This window comes from Apostichopus japonicus, chromosome 9 (genome assembly GCF_037975245.1).
Source record: "Apostichopus japonicus isolate 1M-3 chromosome 9, ASM3797524v1, whole genome shotgun sequence".
NCBI classification, from domain to species: domain Eukaryota; kingdom Metazoa; phylum Echinodermata; class Holothuroidea; order Aspidochirotida; family Stichopodidae; genus Apostichopus; species Apostichopus japonicus.
The window spans coordinates 16,498,263-16,518,935 of NC_092569.1; the positions used below are offsets into that span (position 1 = coordinate 16,498,263).

The 20,673-nt window shown below is 32.9% G+C and overlaps 2 protein-coding genes across 3 annotated transcripts in view; both read right to left on the reverse strand.

The window, feature by feature from the left end:
• LOC139972992 (fibrinogen-like protein A) overlaps positions 1–20,673 on the reverse strand; it is a 93,682-nt gene that overhangs the window by 45,838 nt on the left and 27,171 nt on the right. Inside the window, exon 1 of one of the 2 annotated variants that reach the window (XM_071979335.1) lies at positions 19,516–19,590. The exons of the other annotated variant lie outside the window; for it this stretch is intronic. Within the exon in view, the coding sequence (XP_071835436.1) occupies positions 19,516–19,584 (69 nt within the window). The 5' untranslated portion in view covers positions 19,585–19,590. Of the gene's footprint in view, positions 1–19,515; positions 19,591–20,673 lie in introns of those variants that run through there. 2 annotated transcript variants of the gene reach the window in all.
• Positions 11,403–16,837, reverse strand: LOC139973770 (fibrinogen-like protein A). The gene is made up of 5 exons (XM_071980633.1): positions 16,826–16,837; positions 15,468–15,513; positions 13,925–14,097; positions 13,090–13,360; positions 11,403–11,859 (listed from the first exon to the last, which is right to left on the reverse strand). The coding sequence occupies exons 1-5, from the start codon at positions 16,835–16,837 to the stop codon at positions 11,612–11,614; spliced, it is 750 nt and encodes a 249-aa protein (XP_071836734.1). The 3' UTR covers positions 11,403–11,611.

Sequence of the window (20,673 nt, forward strand, 5' to 3'; positions counted from 1 at the left end):
AAACTCTAAATGGTTAGATTTCACATATTTGACCTACAGACCCTTCAAAGTTACCTTTCACATTGGTTTCGTTCGCTGGATAATTAAGGGTCATTGATGAGCCTCACGGGGTTGGGGGTTGTTGCTCAAATGTAACACTAAGGCAGAAAACGACTGTAGGGACAAAGTTAACTGGTAATTGTGGGTTGGATCATGGAGCTATCGGTAATAGCTTCATGGTTGGATTTCATTCTTTTCTTTGCCAAACGGTAATGTTACTGCACAATGGATTTTGTTGTATACCATTGTATATTGGTAACGTGTTCCACCTTCAAGTATATTTTCGTATAACACTCTTCAAATTCCAATTTACATGCATTAGATTGCAAAAAAAAAAAAAAAAAAAACTTATTCTGTAAAGTACATGACACATATAACGTCTGTAAAAATCACATAAGTTTACATGTAACTGACATATTCTGGAAAATTTTACAGAATTATCCTGTAAATTTTCATTGGAGGGAAAAATACTACAATTTTTTGTAAACCACTTGCTGTAACATAAAACGTCTGTAAAAATCACAGAATTTTACATGTAAATATTAAAAACTGACATATTCTGGAAAATTTTACAGGATTTTCCTGTAAATTTTCTTTGGAGGGAAAAATACTACAATTTTGTGTAAACCACTTGCTGTACAGAAAACGTCTGTTAAAATAACAGACGTTTACATGTAAATATAGAAAACCGGCTTTTTCTGTAAAAATCGACAGGAATTAACTGTAAATTTACAGAAATTTTTAACAGTGTACACATTTTGACAATAAATTAAATAAATGCAAGTATTCCTAAACGCAAGTGTTTGCTACTAAGTACTTCGTGTTCATTTGGATGAAACGTACAACCGTTATAATAGTGACCAAATTCTCCTCCAACTGAAAGAGGTAAGTACCCCGAATGATCCATTCCATGGGAGGGGTGTGGGGGGGGGGCATGGTCTCTGTGAGCGATAATTTTAAAGCAGTCTCCTACCTCAAATGGAAGAAGGGTGCTTTAAGTTCCCCGTAGCTAAATTGACGCTGACCGAACTTCAATGTAAGACCCACATCTTTCAAAGGTTTAAACAGTCACGTGATATTTCTTTTCCTCTTTTCGCTTGAAGTAGCGAAATAGTTGGGTCTACTTCAAATAATTTCTCTTTTGGGTTACACATTGACTAATGGTAAACTACTGTGGCCACTAAGGCGTATTACAAAGTTTCATATATATAACACCATAAGCCACAAAGCACCACACATTTTATTAGTAACTAGCGCGTTGGCTATTAATAGCAAGTCATTTGTCTATCATCCAAATGAAAATATTTAGCCCATAAGAAGCGAACATTTTGTTTATTAAATCCTCTGAATCGAGAAAGTTTCTTCAATTATGTTTGAAACGTTTTTGTGCTGTGAAATGGAATAGCCCAGAAACAAGCAAACATAAACATGATTAAGTATCTCATATTGAATCATTTCTTGATTTCAATGTAATTTTAAGCAAATTTATTGATACTCGGGCGGATGGCATTAATAACTATATATAGTAACACATTCATATGGTAAAGGGCGTGTTGTTGTATTAAAATGTGAGGGGGGGGGGGGTGTAAGACACAATTACAGGGGATTTCATTTCTTAAGAAATCGATAGACTGGCTGCTTTCCATTACATGTATCACTTTATGAGTCTCGTTTGTATGTAGGGGGTGAGTATGGAACGTTCCCTAATTGACAACATCATTGGACAAGCTGCTATTAAATGGTATTTCTTTGTCAATGTAAGATACCATTTCCGTATCAAAATGAGACTGTTCGCAATTCCTGTTTATTGTTTTTTTTTATTAGCCATGATTTCTTGTCCAGTCTTTGCCATAATAAACAAAATTTAATTAAAACATATATATACATAAGCCACTTAATTAAAGTTTGATGACAAATATTCAATATTCAAACAGTATAGGACAATTACTAAAAGTGTCTCTTAGGGGATTGTATGATACTGGTCATCGATGTTTACCGTGATCTAAGTATTTCTCAACTTGTAAAAGAAATTTGAATTATAACAAAATCGTTAACGTAGGGAATACTCATATTTAATTTCTTCTGGAATATAATATTTAATATGAAAAATTAATATAATCCAACGGATGCTTCAATAAAAGTTGATAGCCGAAAACCATATCCGACTTGGAAACAATAAATTGTCTATTAAAAATATGTTGCTCAACATCTAAAACAAAATCAGAAGTTATTTTACACTCCCAATACAAGTGTTAAATAAACCCCTCGCTTAGGCCACAGGAAGTATACCGTGAATTGTTAAGTAAACCCATCAAAGTCAGGAAATGGTTTTTCTCAAGTATACGATGAAGAAGACGAAATTGAATGTATTGTAATTGTGTCTCCGTTAAGGACTTGAAAGGCATTTGAAAGATAACACGCCATTGTAGAGAGCTGTAATCGAAGTTTACATTCCATTTAACAATACACTTTGGAATAATAACTTAACTGAATAAGCAATTCCTAACATTAAAAAATATTAGTAGTTTGCTTTGAGTTTACTTAAATAATGAATTTTAAAAATACAAAAGCTTATTCGTATTTCAAGACGTAAAAGACATTGAAAAAGCCAATAACTAGTAGCTCTGCCCTGTCCTAATATGTAATCGATGGTAAATTTACAATAATCATTCTCTGTTGTATTATTGACGTTGTCGCAAACTTATGTAGACGCGCAAACGCGAGATCGAAAAATATGGGAAACTGGTGACGATACAAAGTTAACGAGCTCAAAAGTGTTATCCACGCATCTTATTATTTCGTCTGTCTTCGATAATCTCCGATGAACGTTGCGTATGCATATCTGTGGATGATGTTTCGTTATTCTTGACGTCTTCACAAATGTGCGCTTTAGATCAATTCAGCCTAAATTGAGGACAAGTTTAGAACAAGACGATACAGAATTGATACAATTTTAAATTGTTAAGTAAAGTAAACTAAGAAGGAGAAATATATACTAATACTGATTCCTTGAACAACGCGTTTCTGTATTTCAAATTGTTAAATTTAATTGAGAGAAGCAAATGGAAATGTTGATACTTTGTTTCCAAAAATAGTGAAGTGATCCAGAAAATGGCCTCAATAACCACAGCTTTTAATTTGGTTACGTCATCGAATCACGAGATTTAAAAGTTACATGTTATGAGGCAAACATGGGTATACTATATTCCTAATATTATACTGCATGCTGCCGCACTATAATTCCATGATGATTGCTATTTAGAAAAGCGAGTAGGCATCATATCCAAGTAGACCTTTAGAAGATAAAATATATCTCATGTACGCTAAAATAGCTGATAAGACTAAAAACTGCGTAATCTACAAATAAAAATGTAACGTCATTTGTAAACTGGATCAAACGTACCGCATACGTCAACCAAACGCTAAATGATACAATATGCAAACCGTTTGTTGATACACATGTAATATGAATAATCAACCCTTGGCTGACAGTTATATTGAGAACGCCTTATAGCACTTAAAAATGTCAAATCAAGATTGCTTTATTGTAACATTCTCTGCACGCAAATAATAAAGCCTAACACATTTTGTTAGATTCTCTCATTTTTATATCTCGAGAAAGTCGTTTGACTATTGGTTCAAAGGATCACTCTTTTTCAAATGAAACACCAAATTGTTATCCTCAAGCCACGAAAACTATAACACCACAACTTCACAGCGAATGTAACGGATTTCCAGAAGATCCAAATCCGAGTCTATAAATTGAATGGACTCGAGTAGTATAGGTTCGATGAGTCATTTCACAGTAATTGATAACAGCTTTCTATTGTCTTTGTCAGACAGGCTCTATAGAGGGTCCGAATGTGTGATTTCTAGCAATACAGAGGTTAGAGTTGAAGTTGTCTCTCTATGACATAACAACAGATATAACAACAATACGTTTCAAGCTATCTTTGTCTTTCTATGATAGACAAATGTACAGCTGTTACCTCATGAGAACAAAAGTTTCACCCTTCTATATCCAATAGACAACACATATACACGATAAACATCAATGCGAAAATGACTAAAGCGTCACTTGGTGTAAGATAGTCCATACGATGCACCCGTTTGTGCTAATGACGTCATTGTAACGAAATCCGGAATTTCGTCGTTTTCCAAAGGAGAGAGATCAGAGGTAAACTAACATAATTGGTTGTGTTCCGTGTATTCATATTCATCATTATAATTCAGTTGCAGGTTGTGTTCTGCTCCCCAAACATGTTGAACAGTAGCCACCAACATGTCTTCTGAAATCCTTTTCCCTGCAAAGAGAAAACAAAAAAGATATATACGGGAATTAATCTATTCTTGTTTAACCGCATCCGTAAGTTTCAATATATCTTTCATATAAATTCGAAGTCAAAATATTTCAAATGAAAAATTTATGACGTCAAGATACAGGCATTGTCGGTCTTACAGTCATCTTTCCATAACTCGCCGTTATCTGTCATGGCGTCGGAGGCTAATCCAACTAAAGAAATTCTGATCAAAGGTATGCAATATAAGACTAATCTATTCAAATCTGTACAAGAAGATATAATTGATGGTGCGGGAATGTTTAATTAGAGTAAATACCATATAGCCAATATCAAGCTAAATCATCTTCTTCCTTTTTTTCTTTTCCTCTTTTCCTTGGCGGCGGAACTTATGTATTCGTTCAGTCTGTTGCATGATGCTTTCATTCAAACTGTTATGAAGGGCTTTACTCATTTGGTTTCTGTTATTCAGTGGTCGGGTTAAGCGCATCAAGGCTAGAGCAGGCAGGGTAAGTAAACCTCATTGATTCAGATAATCACGAATGTCGTTTCCAAGTTATGCGTTCATCTTCTATTCATCAAAGTATGCAGGAATATTATACTATATTGTTAATCAAATTAACAGCTATACTCCCATACGGAAAAGATAAAGACTGGTTTATATGATCTATTGATGCACTGTATTGGCCTACACGTGCAGGTCTGTCTGTGTACACTGTACACGGGCTTTTAGTTTATAGCCTTTATAAGCAGACGTTAACTTAACCACTATACCTTCAATGGGACTGGGGTTGAGAGTGGACAGTTGTTTGTTACACAGGCTCTATTTTTGGTGACCTTTCTTGAATAGTATCTTCATTTGCACATTTCGGAATGGATTATCTTCTCCACAGGTTTGGTACTGAATTATCTTTATGTTAGTACTAATAATATTTACGGACAATTGTTCCTCACCGCGGTTCCAGTAGAATAGTATTATATATCTTATAATTGGCAGATAATATAACCGGAAAAACTCGCGTTTATTCCACATGGACAAGCTGCTGGAGAATTTATTCTGGTATAGGTCAATGCGAACAATTCCAACCCTTGTAACAATATGGAGCGCAACATACTAAAAAAAACAGTATTTCCGGAACTAAATACAACATTTTTGGAACGAAATTCAAAATTTTCGGAAATACATTCAAAATTTTCGGAACTAAATACAGGATTTTCGGAACTAAATACAGGATTTTTGGAACTAAATACAGGATTTTCGGAACTTAATGCAGGATTTTCGGAACTTAATTCATGATTTTCGGAACTAAATTCAGGATTTGGGGCATTAAATTCAGGATTTTCGGAACTAAATTCAAAATTTTTGGAACTGAATATTCAGATAGTGAGGCTCTCTGTCAATTTGTAAGTAAATTGTTTTTACAAGTTAGATTAGGCCTAGTCTGTTTCGTATATACTTTTTAGGAAGAGTCACCCAGTAAAGAACCTGGGCACGAAAACCAAACTACCGAACGACTGATCCGCTCTCAACCCCAGTCCCCGTGCATTGAGACTGTGACTGTGTTATCATCGTCGGGTGTGCATCACCATTCCCCTCTAAAGGGAACAGATACTACACATACTCTTAATCAAAAGGCCGAGAAGCGATCTGTTTCGTATATGTATACATATATTCAATGATACATCTAGTTTGTCAGTGATGTAAGCCACAGATATTCGTAATAAGTTAACATGAAACGTTTTCTAAGCCACATATATTCATTTAGGTAAAAACACTATGTAAGTGATGTAATACACACACATATTCATAAATAGATTAGCTATGTCAGTTGTCTCAACCACAGATATTCATAAATAGACTAAACGTGTTTCGTATGTATTTAAAGCCACAGATTATTGAAGGGATGTAACTAACAGATATTCATAGATTAATGTCTTTCGTATGTATTTGCAGGATTTTCGGAACAAAACTAAGGATTTTCTTGCATTCTCGGAAGCTGATTGGATTCCATCGGATTATATTTGTCAATCGTGGTGATTGACTGATCTCTTCGCCGGTCCGTGGTAAGTATCTAGGGACAGCAAGGGGACCGGGAGTAAGGAAGGGAACAGATGAAGAAGAAAAACCGTGAGTACACTGTTTCTATACTAAATATTCTGGATCGTCTTACTAACACTGGAAGAAGTCCCTCTCAAACAATATCATTGACGTACATTGAGACCCTATTGAGACCCATTTGAACCATTTATTCAACACATACCAAACAAAGCGTATTAAATTACAAATCCCAACGTAATTATAAATAATTATTTTTAATTCCAAACTAACTACGCATAGTCAAGATAAGCCATGTATTCTATCGATACAAAAATGTGAACGTAAAACTCGAACCTATCTAAACAATTTTTAAGTATCTAATTACAAATGGGAAATTAAACAAATTTAATCGATACAAAACGTGCTTAATTACTTAATTCCATTATCATTACAAATCTCCATTACTTATCTCGCGGATAAGTGGATCAACTTAAACCATCGATTAAAAGAAATCTGACATTTCATTCTCCTACAATATTTTTAGCGCATGCTTCTACGTTCTCTTCACGTTCTTCAAATTTGAAGACCACGAGAGTATACATTCTTTCTTTTGCCTCGTAGCTCACTCGTAATTTTATCGCTGATGGCGAGAAGAACAAATTTAAGATTTTCCTGTACACCACTTATAAATTTTGTTTTTACACCAAGCGCATGTCTGTAAAGAATTTTTACAAAATTATGTAGCTGAAGGCGCTACTATGACATAACCCTTGTATTTTAAGTTCAGTAATAAATTTTGTTTTGAAATATCTAATTCAGCGAAACAGTACATAATTTTGCCTTCATGATAGTATGTCGCTTGAGTACAAGCGTTCCACCCCATTATCCACACCGTGCCTCGTTAGGAAATACCTCAAAGAAATGTTCTAGACATCAGCTCGTTTGGTTTACTTTTCCAACCACATACATTACCTTGGCATTCCACTACACCTTATCTTCCCTTCCCAAAAGGAAGACTTAGATATAACTTTTGCAATTGTACAAAATAATTGCGAACGCAAGACCACGAAAGAGATACAACAGCCACTGTATTTATATGTACAAACGCACTATACCGAATGGCAGTTCCATGCCTGCCGATGTCGATTCCATTCTGAAAATAAAACCGTGTCAAGTTCAATTTGCTATGTGCACTTTTCGGTGATGTCAGTATACAGTAAGTTATCGAATTATTACAACATAGTTTTAAGCTTGTCACAAGTTGTTTGTATTTATGTTAAAAATGTAGGCTTATGAATTGTTGTAGTGTATTTATAGATGCAACTGTTTTGTTAGTGTTTAGGCCACATGTATTCTTATAAAAATCTATTATGTTAGTGTTGTAGGCCACATATATTCATAGATACAGCTGTTATGTAAGTGTTGTAGGCCACAGATATTCATAGATACATATGTTATGTAAGTGTTGGAGGCTACAGATATTCATAGGCACAGCTGTTATGTTAATGTTGTAGGCCACATATATTCATAGATACATCTATTATGCTAGTGTTGCAGGCTACATCCCAGATACAGCTGTTATGTTAGTGTTGTAGGCCACAGATATTCATAGATACAGCTGTTATGTTAAAGTTTTAGGCCACGGATATTCATAGATATGTATTATATGTTAGTGTTGTAGGCCACAGATATTCATATATACAGCTGATTTGTTGGTGTTGTAGGCCACATATATTCATAGATACCTCTATTCAATGTTAGTATTGTAGGCCACATATATTTCTTGATACAGCTGTTATGTTAGTGGTGTAGTTTAATCCTATTCGTAAGTATTCTAGCCAGAGATATTCATAGTGTCATACTATTCGTCAGTATTCTAAGCCACAGATATTGATAGTTTCATCCTATTCGTAAGTATTCTAGGTTACAGATATTCATAGTTTAATACTTTTATTAAGTATTCTAAGCCACAGATATTCATAGATTTATCCTACTCGTAAGTATTCTAAGCCACAGATATTCATTGTTTAATCCTATTCCTAAGTAATGTAAGCGACAGAAATTCATAATTTCATACTATTCATAAGTATTCTAAGCTACAGATATTCATAATTTACTCCTATTCATAAGTATTCTAAGCAACAAATATTCATAGCTTAATCCTACTCGTAAGTATTCTAAGCTACAGATATTCATAGATTGATCCTATTCGTAAGTATTCTAAGCTACAGATATTCTTAGATTAATCATATTCAAATGTATTCTAAGCTACAGATATTCATAGATTATTCCTATTCGTTAGTATTCTTACCCACAGATATTCATAGATTAATCCTATTCGAAGGTATTCTAAGCTACAGATATTCATAGATTAATCCTATTCGTAAGTATGCTAAGCCACAGATGTTCATAGTTTAATCCTAATCGTAAGTATTCTAAGCTACAGATATTCATAGATTAATCCTATCCGTAAGTATTCTTAGGCACAGGTATACCCAGTTTAATCCTATTCGTAAGTGTTCTAAGCCACAAATATTCATATTGCAATCCTATTCGTAAGTATTCTTATAAACGGATATTCATAGTTTAATCCTATTCGTAAGTATTCGTAGGCACTGATACACATAGTTTAATCCTAATCGTAAGTATTCTAAGCTACAGATATTCATAGATTAATCCTATTCGTAAGTATGCTAAGCCACAGATGTTCATAGTTTAATCCTATTCGTAAGTATTCTAAGCAACAAATATTCATATTGCAATCCTATTCTTAAGTATTCTTATAAACGGATATTCATAGTTTAATCCTATTCGAAGGTATTCTAAGCTACAGATATTCATAGTTTAATCCTATTCGTAAGTATTCTTAGGCACAGGTATACCTAGTTTAATCCTAATCGTAAGTGTTCTTAGCCACAAATATTCATATTGCAATCCTATTCTTAAGTATTCTTATAAACGGATATTCATAGTTTAATCCTATTCGAAGGTATTCTAAGCTACAGATATTCATAGTTTAATCCTATTCGTAAGTATTCTTAGGCACAGGTATACCTAGTTTAATCCTAATCGTAAGTGTTCTTAGCCACAAATATTCATATTGCAATCCTATTCATAAGTATTCTTATAAACGGATATTCATAGTTTAATCCTATTCGTAAGTATTCGTAGGCACTGATACACATAGTTTAATCCTAATCGTAAGTATTCTAAGCCACAAATATTCATATTGTAATCCTATTCGTAAGTATTCTAAGCCACAGATATTCATAGTTTAATGCTATTCGTAAGTTTTCTTAGCCACAGATATTCATGGTGTAATCCCATTAGTATTATGAGCCACATATATACATAGTTCAGTCATATTTGTAAGTATTCTAAGAAACATATATATATATAGTTTAATCAGATTCGTAGGTATTCTTAGCCACAGATATTCATAGTTTTATTCTATTTGTAAGTATTCTACGCTACAGATTTTCATAGATGAATCTTATTCGTTAGTATTCTAAGTTACAGATAATCATATTTTATTCTTAATCGTTCGTATTCTAAAGCACAAATATTCATAGTTAAATCTGATTCGTAAGTATTCTAAGCTATAGATATTCATAGACTAATCCCATTCGTTAGTATTCTAAGCCACTGATATTCATAGTTTAATCCAATTATTTAGTATCCTATGCCACAGGTTTTCATAGTTCTTTCCTATTCGTAAGTATTCTAGGCTACATGTATTAATCCTATTTGTAAGTATTCTAAGCTACCGATATTCATAGTTCATCCTATTCGTAAGTATTCTAAGCCAAAGATATTTATTGTTTAATCCTCTTCATAAGTATATTAAGCCACATGTAGTCATAGTTTATGCATACTCGTAATTATTGTAAGCTACAGATAATCATAGTTTAATCCTATTTGTAAGTTTTCTAAGCCACGGATATTCATAATTTAATCCGATTCATAAGTATTCTAAGCTAATAAAAAATGAACAATTTAGACGCCGAAGGGTTTATTATTCTGATACACATTTAGACAATAAATAAATACAAGTAGTGCTAAATTCAACTTCTACTAACAAATATTTCGTGTGATTTTGAAAAAAAAGGTGGGTGTCCAGCGGTATAGAAGTAGCTCAATTCTTCTCCAACTGAATGAGGCAAGTATCCCGAATGATCCATTCACCCCGACTGGCCATATAGGCAGAGAGGTGGGGGGGGGGGGAGGTGCATGATCTCTGTGAGTGAGGATTATAAAGTACGCTCTTACCTCAAAAGGAACAAGTGTGCTATAAGTTCCCCCTAGCTAAACGCTCACCAAACTTCAATGTAAGTCCAGCATCTTTCAAAGGTTTTAACATGTGATATTTCTGCTCTTCTTGTGACTTGAAACTCCGAAATAGCTGGGTCTACTTCAAATAATTTCACTTTTGTCTTACACACATACTAATTGTTAAACTACTATTTTAATATATAACACTATACACTTGTACTGGTAACTAGCACGTTGCCTATACATGGCACGTAATTTTTCTATTCTCAAATGAAAATGTGTAGCCTCGAAGAAGCCGAAAGCGTGTTCATTAAACCCTATGAATCGACACAATTTCCTCAATTATGTTCGATTCGTTAATGTACGCTAAAATACAATAATCTAGAAACAAGCAAAAATAGACAAGATTTTGTATCTAATATTGAATGATATCTTCATTTCGATGCAGTTTTTGCCAAATGTATTAATAATCTGGTGGATGTTTATCTATCTATTTATAATAACACTTGATATGGTAAAGGGTTTGCTACGACTAACTGTTAAGTACTGTGTTAACAGTTATATTGACAATAACCTTAAAGAGATCATGAATATGTTCACAGGTTTATCAACGTGACTTTATATTTCTATGAATGAGGGGGAGGGGGGGTGGGATAAAAAACTGCTTTCAATTAAAGGTGCTAACATTATTATCATCATCATCAGCTTACTGCTGTTTAAACATTCAATACACACATGACAAAGGATTTACTCTCAGGATGGATAATTACTTGAAATTTATTCTTCGTCAGTATTCGTCATTCACAAATATCATCAGAAAGCAGTTATCGGTTTTCACAAAGAGTAATATTTATATTTTAAATATATTCGTCAAGACAAATTGTTCGTTCATTGTGTTCGAAAGTTGTAAGTTCATTTCCCAAAAAGCACTCATTGATTGATGTTGCTGTCTGCGGCTGATGTATTACACTGGACGTATCTTCATTTCTGCGTATTTTATGTGATAATAACTTCCTGGAAGACTATACCAGTAGATGCTTTTGTAATTAGTACTTCCCGCTGAGTAAAGTCCGTTTAAACTGATATAATAATAAGACTTGTGCCACCACGCTCCATGATAATACTGGGCCAGGTTTAAACTACTGTGAAGGTCGTTGTCACTGTCGAATGTCGTAAAGGACATGTTCCTGTGGTATGCCATTCTATCATTCACTGTGAAAAGGAAAGACGAGATGGAGATAAAATGCATGATTATATTTACAACAATATTAAGTTGTTTCCATACGGCATAAATTAAGAGAAGTTTCATAGAATAATTTATGAAAGATTAATGAAACACTATTATATTGATCAAACATTTCCTATAAATTGTATTAATTTCCGAGAAAATGTTGTTTACACCACTTGAAGGAATTATTAGTGCCTTAGATGAAAACTTGAATTAAATATGGATTTGCTTTATTATATTTCTGTGCTTTTTGCCAACATTATTAGTACACCAGGGTACATTTTACTGCAAAGTGACCATCTCTTTAGGATAACACTGGAACCCTTTTCCAACGTCAATTAATACAATAAATACAATAAAAACTGGACAAATGGCTTAATTTAAACCGGTTTGTTGTCAAGTATCCAATTTTTACATCACATCTTATTGATTCCTTTGTACTTCATGATACACATTATGTCTATTTCAAGTAATATATCACTGATCCGACAATGGTACCGGTATATGGGAATCGTAAAAACAAATTAACCAGTAATTATTGTGAAGAAATTAATTTTTCATCAATGGTTTTATTTACCAAATTATTGGATTATTGTTTCAGTCTATAAAGATTACTAATTTATTGTTTTTATTCTCTTTTCGTTATGTTTCCAGTTGGACGGAGGTGAGGTCTTTTTGATTATTAGAAAAGATGAAGAAAAATTATAGGATGATGGGTAGATGACAAAGAAATTGGAATAGGTTTGTTGTTGTAAATTACAAACCATTCTGTCACTGTAGATATATGTGTTTCAACCTGAGTTCATTTAAGGTATATCTCTCAACCTGAGATCATTTACCGAGCGGATTCATCATTTATTCCAAACACAATTCTACCTGACCAGCTTTCTTCCGATTTGATTACAAACAGTGTACTTATTGAAGAAAAATAGTCAGTAATTGTAGATATCGTTTTTGAGCTGATAATTTCTAAAATATCTGCGTATATGCTACATATTTGATGAATGGTTACAATCGGCTAATGAGCTGACAAACTAATTACACGGGTTAATTTGACAACAAATGTTAGAAAGGGAGGTAATGGATCAAGGTAGTTATGCATAATTTGGTAGACGCGTTCATAATTTCCTTGCTAATCTTCAGTACTTTGAGATATCTTTCATTAAGGTATCGATAATGACAAGCAAAATCCACGAGGTTATATATATCCGTACCTGTAGTGCTGGAGCTATCGTAGTCTCCAAGGCCAACTAAACGATATTTAGTCTCTTCATCGCTGATCCTAAACAGGTCGTACTTCGCAAAGTAGGGATCTCCATTCACGTTGTTTAAATCAATGCGAAGCATGTAATCCTTTTGGTTAGTTAAGAGTGATATTTTATCGTTGCCAAGCCAAAATTCCCTATTTAGGAAACCAAAGCCATCTCGGTACTCATCCCAGGCTCTGTGAAATTCTACGGAACCATCGACCCGGCGTTGGAAGACCTGGTTTAGTTGCAAAACAAAAACATGGCATATTTGGTTTGAACATAATGAACCATTTGTAAGATGTACGGGTTTGATGTATCAGTGCGGTTAGTGTTTAATGGTTCGCCTTACGTTGAACAGATACTGTAACCTGTACACCATTTAGATTCTTCTTTTTCTGATGGATAACATTTGGTATCATATAATTTATGCCCATATTGCGAACAGTATATGGCTTTAGAAACATTTTGAGGTTTCGAAAAACTGTCTCGCTACAAGAGGAAACAATCATACTTAGGAATATTAATGGTTACTCTGGAAGTTATAATTAAGCGTTATTAGAAATATATATCTTAGACGATAAATTCGACACTAAGTAATGTTTTCTTGAGAATTAAATCAAACTGAAAAAGATATGAATAAAGAATGCATGCCTTGTCGAACGAATCAGCACATGTAACACACATAATCTGTATAAAGGAATCGCTTTGTACTGAACCAATATATTATAAAATATCAACATACTTCAGGAAGCACGCTAATTAGAAATTAATTAAGGGTAATATTATGTTATGTTCTTACCGTCCAACCTCCTCCGTCAATTGAGTTATTACAGTAAACTTGAAAAGGTTCATTGGCTCCATCTGGCTTAATCAGATAAATTCCAGATTCAGTGGAACTCCCTTCACATTGGTCGTAAACTTCTTTACAATCTCGAGGATATTCTGGCTCTTGGTAAAAAAAGTAGGAGGAGTCTGAAGGAATGAAAGAGAAAAACTTGTAAGAAATGAATGCGATAAATTTTATTGTGAACTACCAAACTCGATGTCCCGTTTTACCGGTCTATCGATAAAATTGAAAATTACGGTTTTCAAAAACAAACAAAAACTGTTTTCCAAAATAATGAACACAAACCTTCCATACTGCTTCTTGCTTGGAAGAACAACATTGAAGTAAACATTGTAAATTCGTAAAAGAACAACAAATACACAGAAAAAATCTTAAATGAAGTAACAGAATACACCCCACCCCCCCTCCCCCTCCCACCGCAAAAAAAAGAATCCTGATAATTATGGTAACTATGTCTATTTAATTTACAACGACAAAAGTTTGGCCTCCTTTTCACCACCGCGATAATTATTAAAAGGCTTCCAGTATGTTTCTTAACTTTTCAGCCAGTGTAAAAGCGTGTTGCTTTCGATTTTTAGATATTTTAGTTTTTTTTCACCAAATTACAAAACCCAGAGTACGCCTTTCAGTGAAGATATAATTATGACTTAGGGTAGGGTTCATATATAATTACCACATTAAGAAACGTAAGTAACAACGCATATTAACCAAAAATATGTGAAGACCCCAAAAGCAGAAATCACCATAACTGTCAAACAATATCATTAATATGACTATTCGATGAAGTTTCTGTAAAACTGTTTTCGATGATATTATTTTGATAACGGCTCTGAATATTAAGTGAGATGAATACTATATATGTATTTATTCACCGATTGGTATCTCTATAATAATAGTTTCCTAAAGGCATGTAACCCAACTTAAAAATGTAAATTAAGTTACATTTTAATTACAAATTAAGTAAACTAATAGTAGCTATGTTTCTTTAAGATTAATCGACAAATGTTGGCCTCCTTTAGACCACCGCGAAAAATGTTAAAAGGCTCTCAGATTTTCTAATTATAGGTTGTTTCCAGCCATCTTTAAAAGCGGGTTAATTTTCGTTTTACAGTGTTTTTTTTTGTAACCAAATTAAAAAATCCGTCAGTACATCTTTATGTTAGGAAAGCATTTTGAAAAATTTTAATCAGTCGGTGATGCTGGTATTGGTGCAAAGTTATTATTACCTCATCAAGAAACGGAAGTATAACAGCAAATAAAACAAATGTATGTTAAAAAAAACAGAAATCACAATAATTGTCATTCAAAATCAATGATATAAATGATTCATTAAGTTAGATGAATCATATATATATCGATGGGTACCTCCAAATTGAAAAAAAAAATTACATTGATACTTGTAATGTACGTCTTTATAACATGTAATTTTTTTGTAAAAGATTCATGTTAAAGTTCCTTGAAAAACAAATGAATAAGAAAGATAACTTGTTCTTACCTCCAGTGCTTCTTTTGTTCCTCCCAGAACTTTCCCGTCCAAGATTCTAACATGGAGATATGAAAATTAAAAATATAAAAGTCAACAAAGTCACTAAAAGGACATTCCGATATCGGGAGGGACTCGTTTTTAAAGGGTACTTACCGCAGAAATCATTTTAGTTCCAAAGCATTTTTAAGTTGCTGCTAATCTTTGGTTAAAGTCCAATGATGTTAAATCAGGGATCATTAACTATGTCACCATTAGGGCATCTTAATCATTTCACTGATAGACACCATTTACTTTGACCTCACTCGTATGACAAGGTTTCTGTATTATTCGCATTAAGATCTTTCCCTTTTACTCATATATTATCTTCTCTGTAGGAATCATTACGGGAATTCAAGAGACACTATTCCAACACTCTATTCCAACACAGTATAAGTATTCAGTTTAAAACGTATATAGAACTTTCGTGACATATTTAAATGCAAACAAAATGTGTTTCTATCCGATACTGCGTTGTCGTTGTTTACTTATTGGCACGGATGTTTATAGACAAACTTTAAACAAATATTTTTAAACTATTAAGATGACAGAATGACGAATAAACAAGTTACACACTCAACGCTATTGTTGTCCTGTTTCCCGCCCTTTTACTGAATAACCTATAAAAAAAAAACTGTGCCGCTTGAATTTTCCCGACATAAAGTGAGAAAGTAATATGGACGTTCACAATTTTCATAAATATATCTCATATTAATGGTCATGTTTGTGTAGTAAAAGGGAAATACGACTATAGCAGTTCCTACTTGAATTAATTATCTTTTAGTAAGAAGTTTAGGAATGATGAAAATATTACGAATTTAGTTTAATGTCAATACAAATGCGTTTTGAATTATCCTAGTTAAATGAGTCGTTTTCGTATCTCTGAGGCATTTCTGCATTTTGTCGTGTGATCTTGTTTCTCTTATCATTTTTTTTTATTATAAGCTGAATGAATTGCCCAGTTTCAACTTGAAACATAATTTGCAATTATTAGAAAGTTTAGAGATTTACCTAAAACTGTATTACGAATGGCGGGTACTCTCGCCGTTTCTTCCTTCGAGGTTCTGTTTGCTTAGTAAGTTGTACCATTTTGACCTTTTGGCACATATAATGTTTTGTTTATAATAATATATAAGACTTATTAAAACTCCCTCATAAACTTATACCACCGATACAATGTATTACAATAGAAGCAATATGGAATGCATCATATTAATCAATGTTGTGTTTGAGAAATTGGAAAACTTCAACGCACTGATCTAGACATCATTTTATCATCAAGTGTGATATTCGCTTTCTATATTGTTCAAAAACTGTAATGGATTACTCACTGCCTTCTCCATTTTCTCAAATGATTCCAAAGATAAATCCTTTTTTGACTTCTTTATATAAAAATAATTCCTTAACATAAACTAGCAGCGTACCTCCATTAGAATCTCTAATACAAATCCTAATCTAATCTAATAAATCTGGAAATACATATTTATTTGAGAGATATTTTACAGGCCTTTATTACTACATACGATGCAACAATGTTATTAAGCCTTTACCCTGATATGCTTTTTTAAACAGTCCCATTCATAACAAATTGTTCAGTTTTCCTTTTGAAGTAATACGGCGTACCTTTGACGTTTATATTCAACAATACATCAGATTAAGGCAATGAGTGATTTTTGTCATCTTTTAAACTGTTATTAAAATATCTGGATATTCCATCGCTATGTCGTCGATGTCATGCCAAGGAAAACATGCTCTAAGAACACGGGAGAGAACAATGTATTCTTTCTTTTTATGTAAAAAATGAGTTTCTAGGTAAAATAAATACATTTCAGTAGTGCGTGTCCCGATTATATATTTACAATTTTGTTTAATTTTGTTGTTTGGTTTATTTACAGAGTTAAACAAGCCGAAGCAACGTCATTCTCTCCTTGGCATATTGGGATGTGTTTATGGTAAGTTTAATTAATGAAATATATGACGAAAGTAATATAAAGTTATTATTTAATATATATTTACTGGTACTTGGATTCACATCGAGGATAATCGATTCAAGATTTAAATCAAGTGTTTGTGATTTATGAGTATAACTTATGATTTTAAGGCATCATTCCACAAGATATTAATATGAATATAAAGACGTATTAAATTTGATGGATTGCTCTGAGTTTCTGTAGAGTACTCTACATCTTATAGTTCACCTTCGTTCAGATGAAATGTCAAATATGAATGTTTAAACTATCTTTGTGCTATAATATTGAAAGACTAGATTCGGCAGCAAAGTGTCAAGAGCGTTAACATTTGTTAAAATTAATAATTTATTGCTTTCCTAAGTAAGTAGTAGACTGTCATTTAAGTATCAGGTTTTTAACTATTTTGATTTCTCCATCGATTGTTAATCAGGTTGCTTGCTATTTTGAAAGGTATAACTGAAAACACATTTGTCTAATTTATATATTTCTTGGCGCAAAAATGGAAAATGCCCATCCAAGAATATCAGCAATTAAAGGTTTAGAACTGCTTACTGGGAAAAGGAACATTATCATAACACGTACGTAATATTCGCTACAAAATTTCTTCCAACAGAATATATGATATATATCCAATGAATGGGAAAATAATATTTATTTGAGAGATAATTTAAAGACCGCTATTATTAAACACGACACAACGGTGACATGAAACATGATATTTTACTCAGTCTCCAGAATAAAATTGTTTGATATACATTGTAGTAATACGGGGGACTTTGGCCAGACATATCCGAAGTTCATGTGGGTAAACTTGATGAAATTAAATCGAGAAGTTTTCTTTTCAACTTGTTTTACTGCTATAAAAAGAAATTCTATAACGATTTCCTTGATGAGATGTCAAGGAAGGAACGCGCTCAAAACACAGGAAAGAACAAACGACAATGTCGATTGATATTAACAATGAGTCTCGCAATAGAATAAATACATTTCTAGAATAACAGTTATATTTAGTAGCTATTAACATATGCCAAAATAGTTGCTTTGTTTACTTATAGACTTCAACAAGTCAAAACAACTATATATTTTTTGTCTGCTTTTGATGTGCTTTAGTCTTAAATGTAACTAATGGAATATATATTTGACTTTTGAAATTATTGGATCTTATTTTCTTGATATAGAGGATAATCGTTTGAATATTTCCCGCAACTTAAGTTGTTATGATTTATGAGTATAATTTTTATGTAAGACATCATTTAACCATTTAATCTAACTTACCTAATCCGATAATTAGATAGTGTTACGTTTTATCGATTGCTTCAAATAGTTCCTAATATTGTTTCAAGGCATTAAGTTATTGGTATTGCACTGTACCATGTATCTAGCAAGTCACCTTCCATCATGTATTTTTTAAATATATATTTAAATTGCCGAAAATGGATGTTGGAACTATATTTATACTATAGGAATGATGCACCAGCTTGGAAGCAATTTAAAGATGGCTTAAGGAAAAATTTAAATCTTTGTTAAGGAATCCACAGTTATATCCTTACATATGATAATTATTTTCATGTTTTTTTTTGTTATCGATAATTGTTATAGTTTATTTGCCATGTTGGACGATATAATTAAATACTCGTTTGAAACGTTATCGTTTCCACGATATATCGGCAAGTCATTGTCAATTTTAAATTGCTTATTGTATTCGTTAACAAAAGGAATTCTTATCGTTGTTTTAAGAAAATAACTAATATGTGAACCACTTTTCAAACCTATCTCTATTTATGATATGGTGTAATCAAATTTCTTATGTTTTATTCCGTGCATTAGGTAGTTCACAATGAGCACTCTATTTTTTTTAAATAAGTACAAAATATCAATATTTTACAAACAGACAAATACATCAATTGAACCCCGACAATAAACTCAAACACCATGGTAAAGAGAAAATGAAAAATCATATTAAGTTTAAAAATTATTGAGTTAGAAAATCATTGATCACAATTAAATATTCAACTTCAACTTGAATTTGATAAAAGATAAAAGAAACTTACGGTTTCTGCCTGAAAAGCTGGAAGTTGAGAGAAGAGTCCCAAAACACAAAATGTTAGGATGAACTGCATCTTGACGATTTGGTTTGGTCTTAACGATCACAAATCTCAAGAAGGAATGAAGTAAACTTTCTGGCAGCGAACCAGTTCAACCACTTTCTGAGCTTACCCTGTGTACTATGACGTGGTTGTTAACACGTGTCACCGAAGAGCTGATTAACCATTTACATTTATACTATTTGTTATAACCTGCATGATCACGTAAATAAAAACATAAGCTAACAGTTTTTCTGTTGTCCCTTAAAGAGTAAAAATGATGACAATAACTATTAGTCCATTTTGATAGCTTTAATTGTATAGACGTAATGCAATGTTGCTTTAATGGTCACATTAGTTATATTATATTCATATACAATCTCAAACCAACTCAAAATATTTCTTTCGATAACACAAATTATATCGCATTATATATATTACACTCAGCTTATTAACCTTTCACCTATAAGTACCTCCGTAAGTTTGAATCCTAACGTACTACTTTCAATTAACTGAACTTCGTCTCATGTAGCTTACCATCAACAGTTAAATGATGTTAAGCAGTGCCAAATATCCAAATATATATCTACAATCAAACTTTTGGATACCGTTTAACAGTATCAAACCATCCATATCTAGGAAACACGAGTTTTTTTTTTGAAATCCCACCCAAGCTCTCTGCAAGTTGCCATGTTTTTGTGAAAATACCCAGGATGCAACGTTTGCATGACATCACACATGCACCTCGGCAGAGTTGGACTTGCCGCTATGCAGATTCTCTCGTAGAACCACACCACACAAAACCACGCTCGCGTACGGTATATGCTGAAAACAGGAAGTGATTATTTCCATAACAACTCCCTGCTGAAACTAGTAAACTATCATTAATTTTTAAATTATTACAACGGTTGAACTGGACTTTATTATCCAGAAATCTAAAGAAAAATAACTTAGTCATCATGTAGCCATCCTGCGTTCGATTTTGAGTAATGTATTCAGACGACATGTAGCCTAGGCCTAAACAGTGTATCGTCCAATGTCCACAATCGTAGTTGGAGTAACAAGTATAGTTACTATATAACTTAGTCATTAGTAACACTACTCGACATACTCTGACTGCGATCA

What these genes read in the sequence shown, in the direction of transcription:
- LOC139973770 (XM_071980633.1), bottom strand. An exon ending in GAACAAAAGAAGCACTGGAG is followed by an intron (nt 14,098 to 15,467) that starts GTAAGAACAAGT and finishes TCATTCCTTCAG; the next exon opens with ACTCCTCCTACTTTTTTTAC. An exon ending in TTGACGGAGGAGGTTGGACG is followed by an intron (nt 13,361 to 13,924) that starts GTAAGAACATAA and finishes CAACTAAACCAG; the next exon opens with GTCTTCCAACGCCGGGTCGA.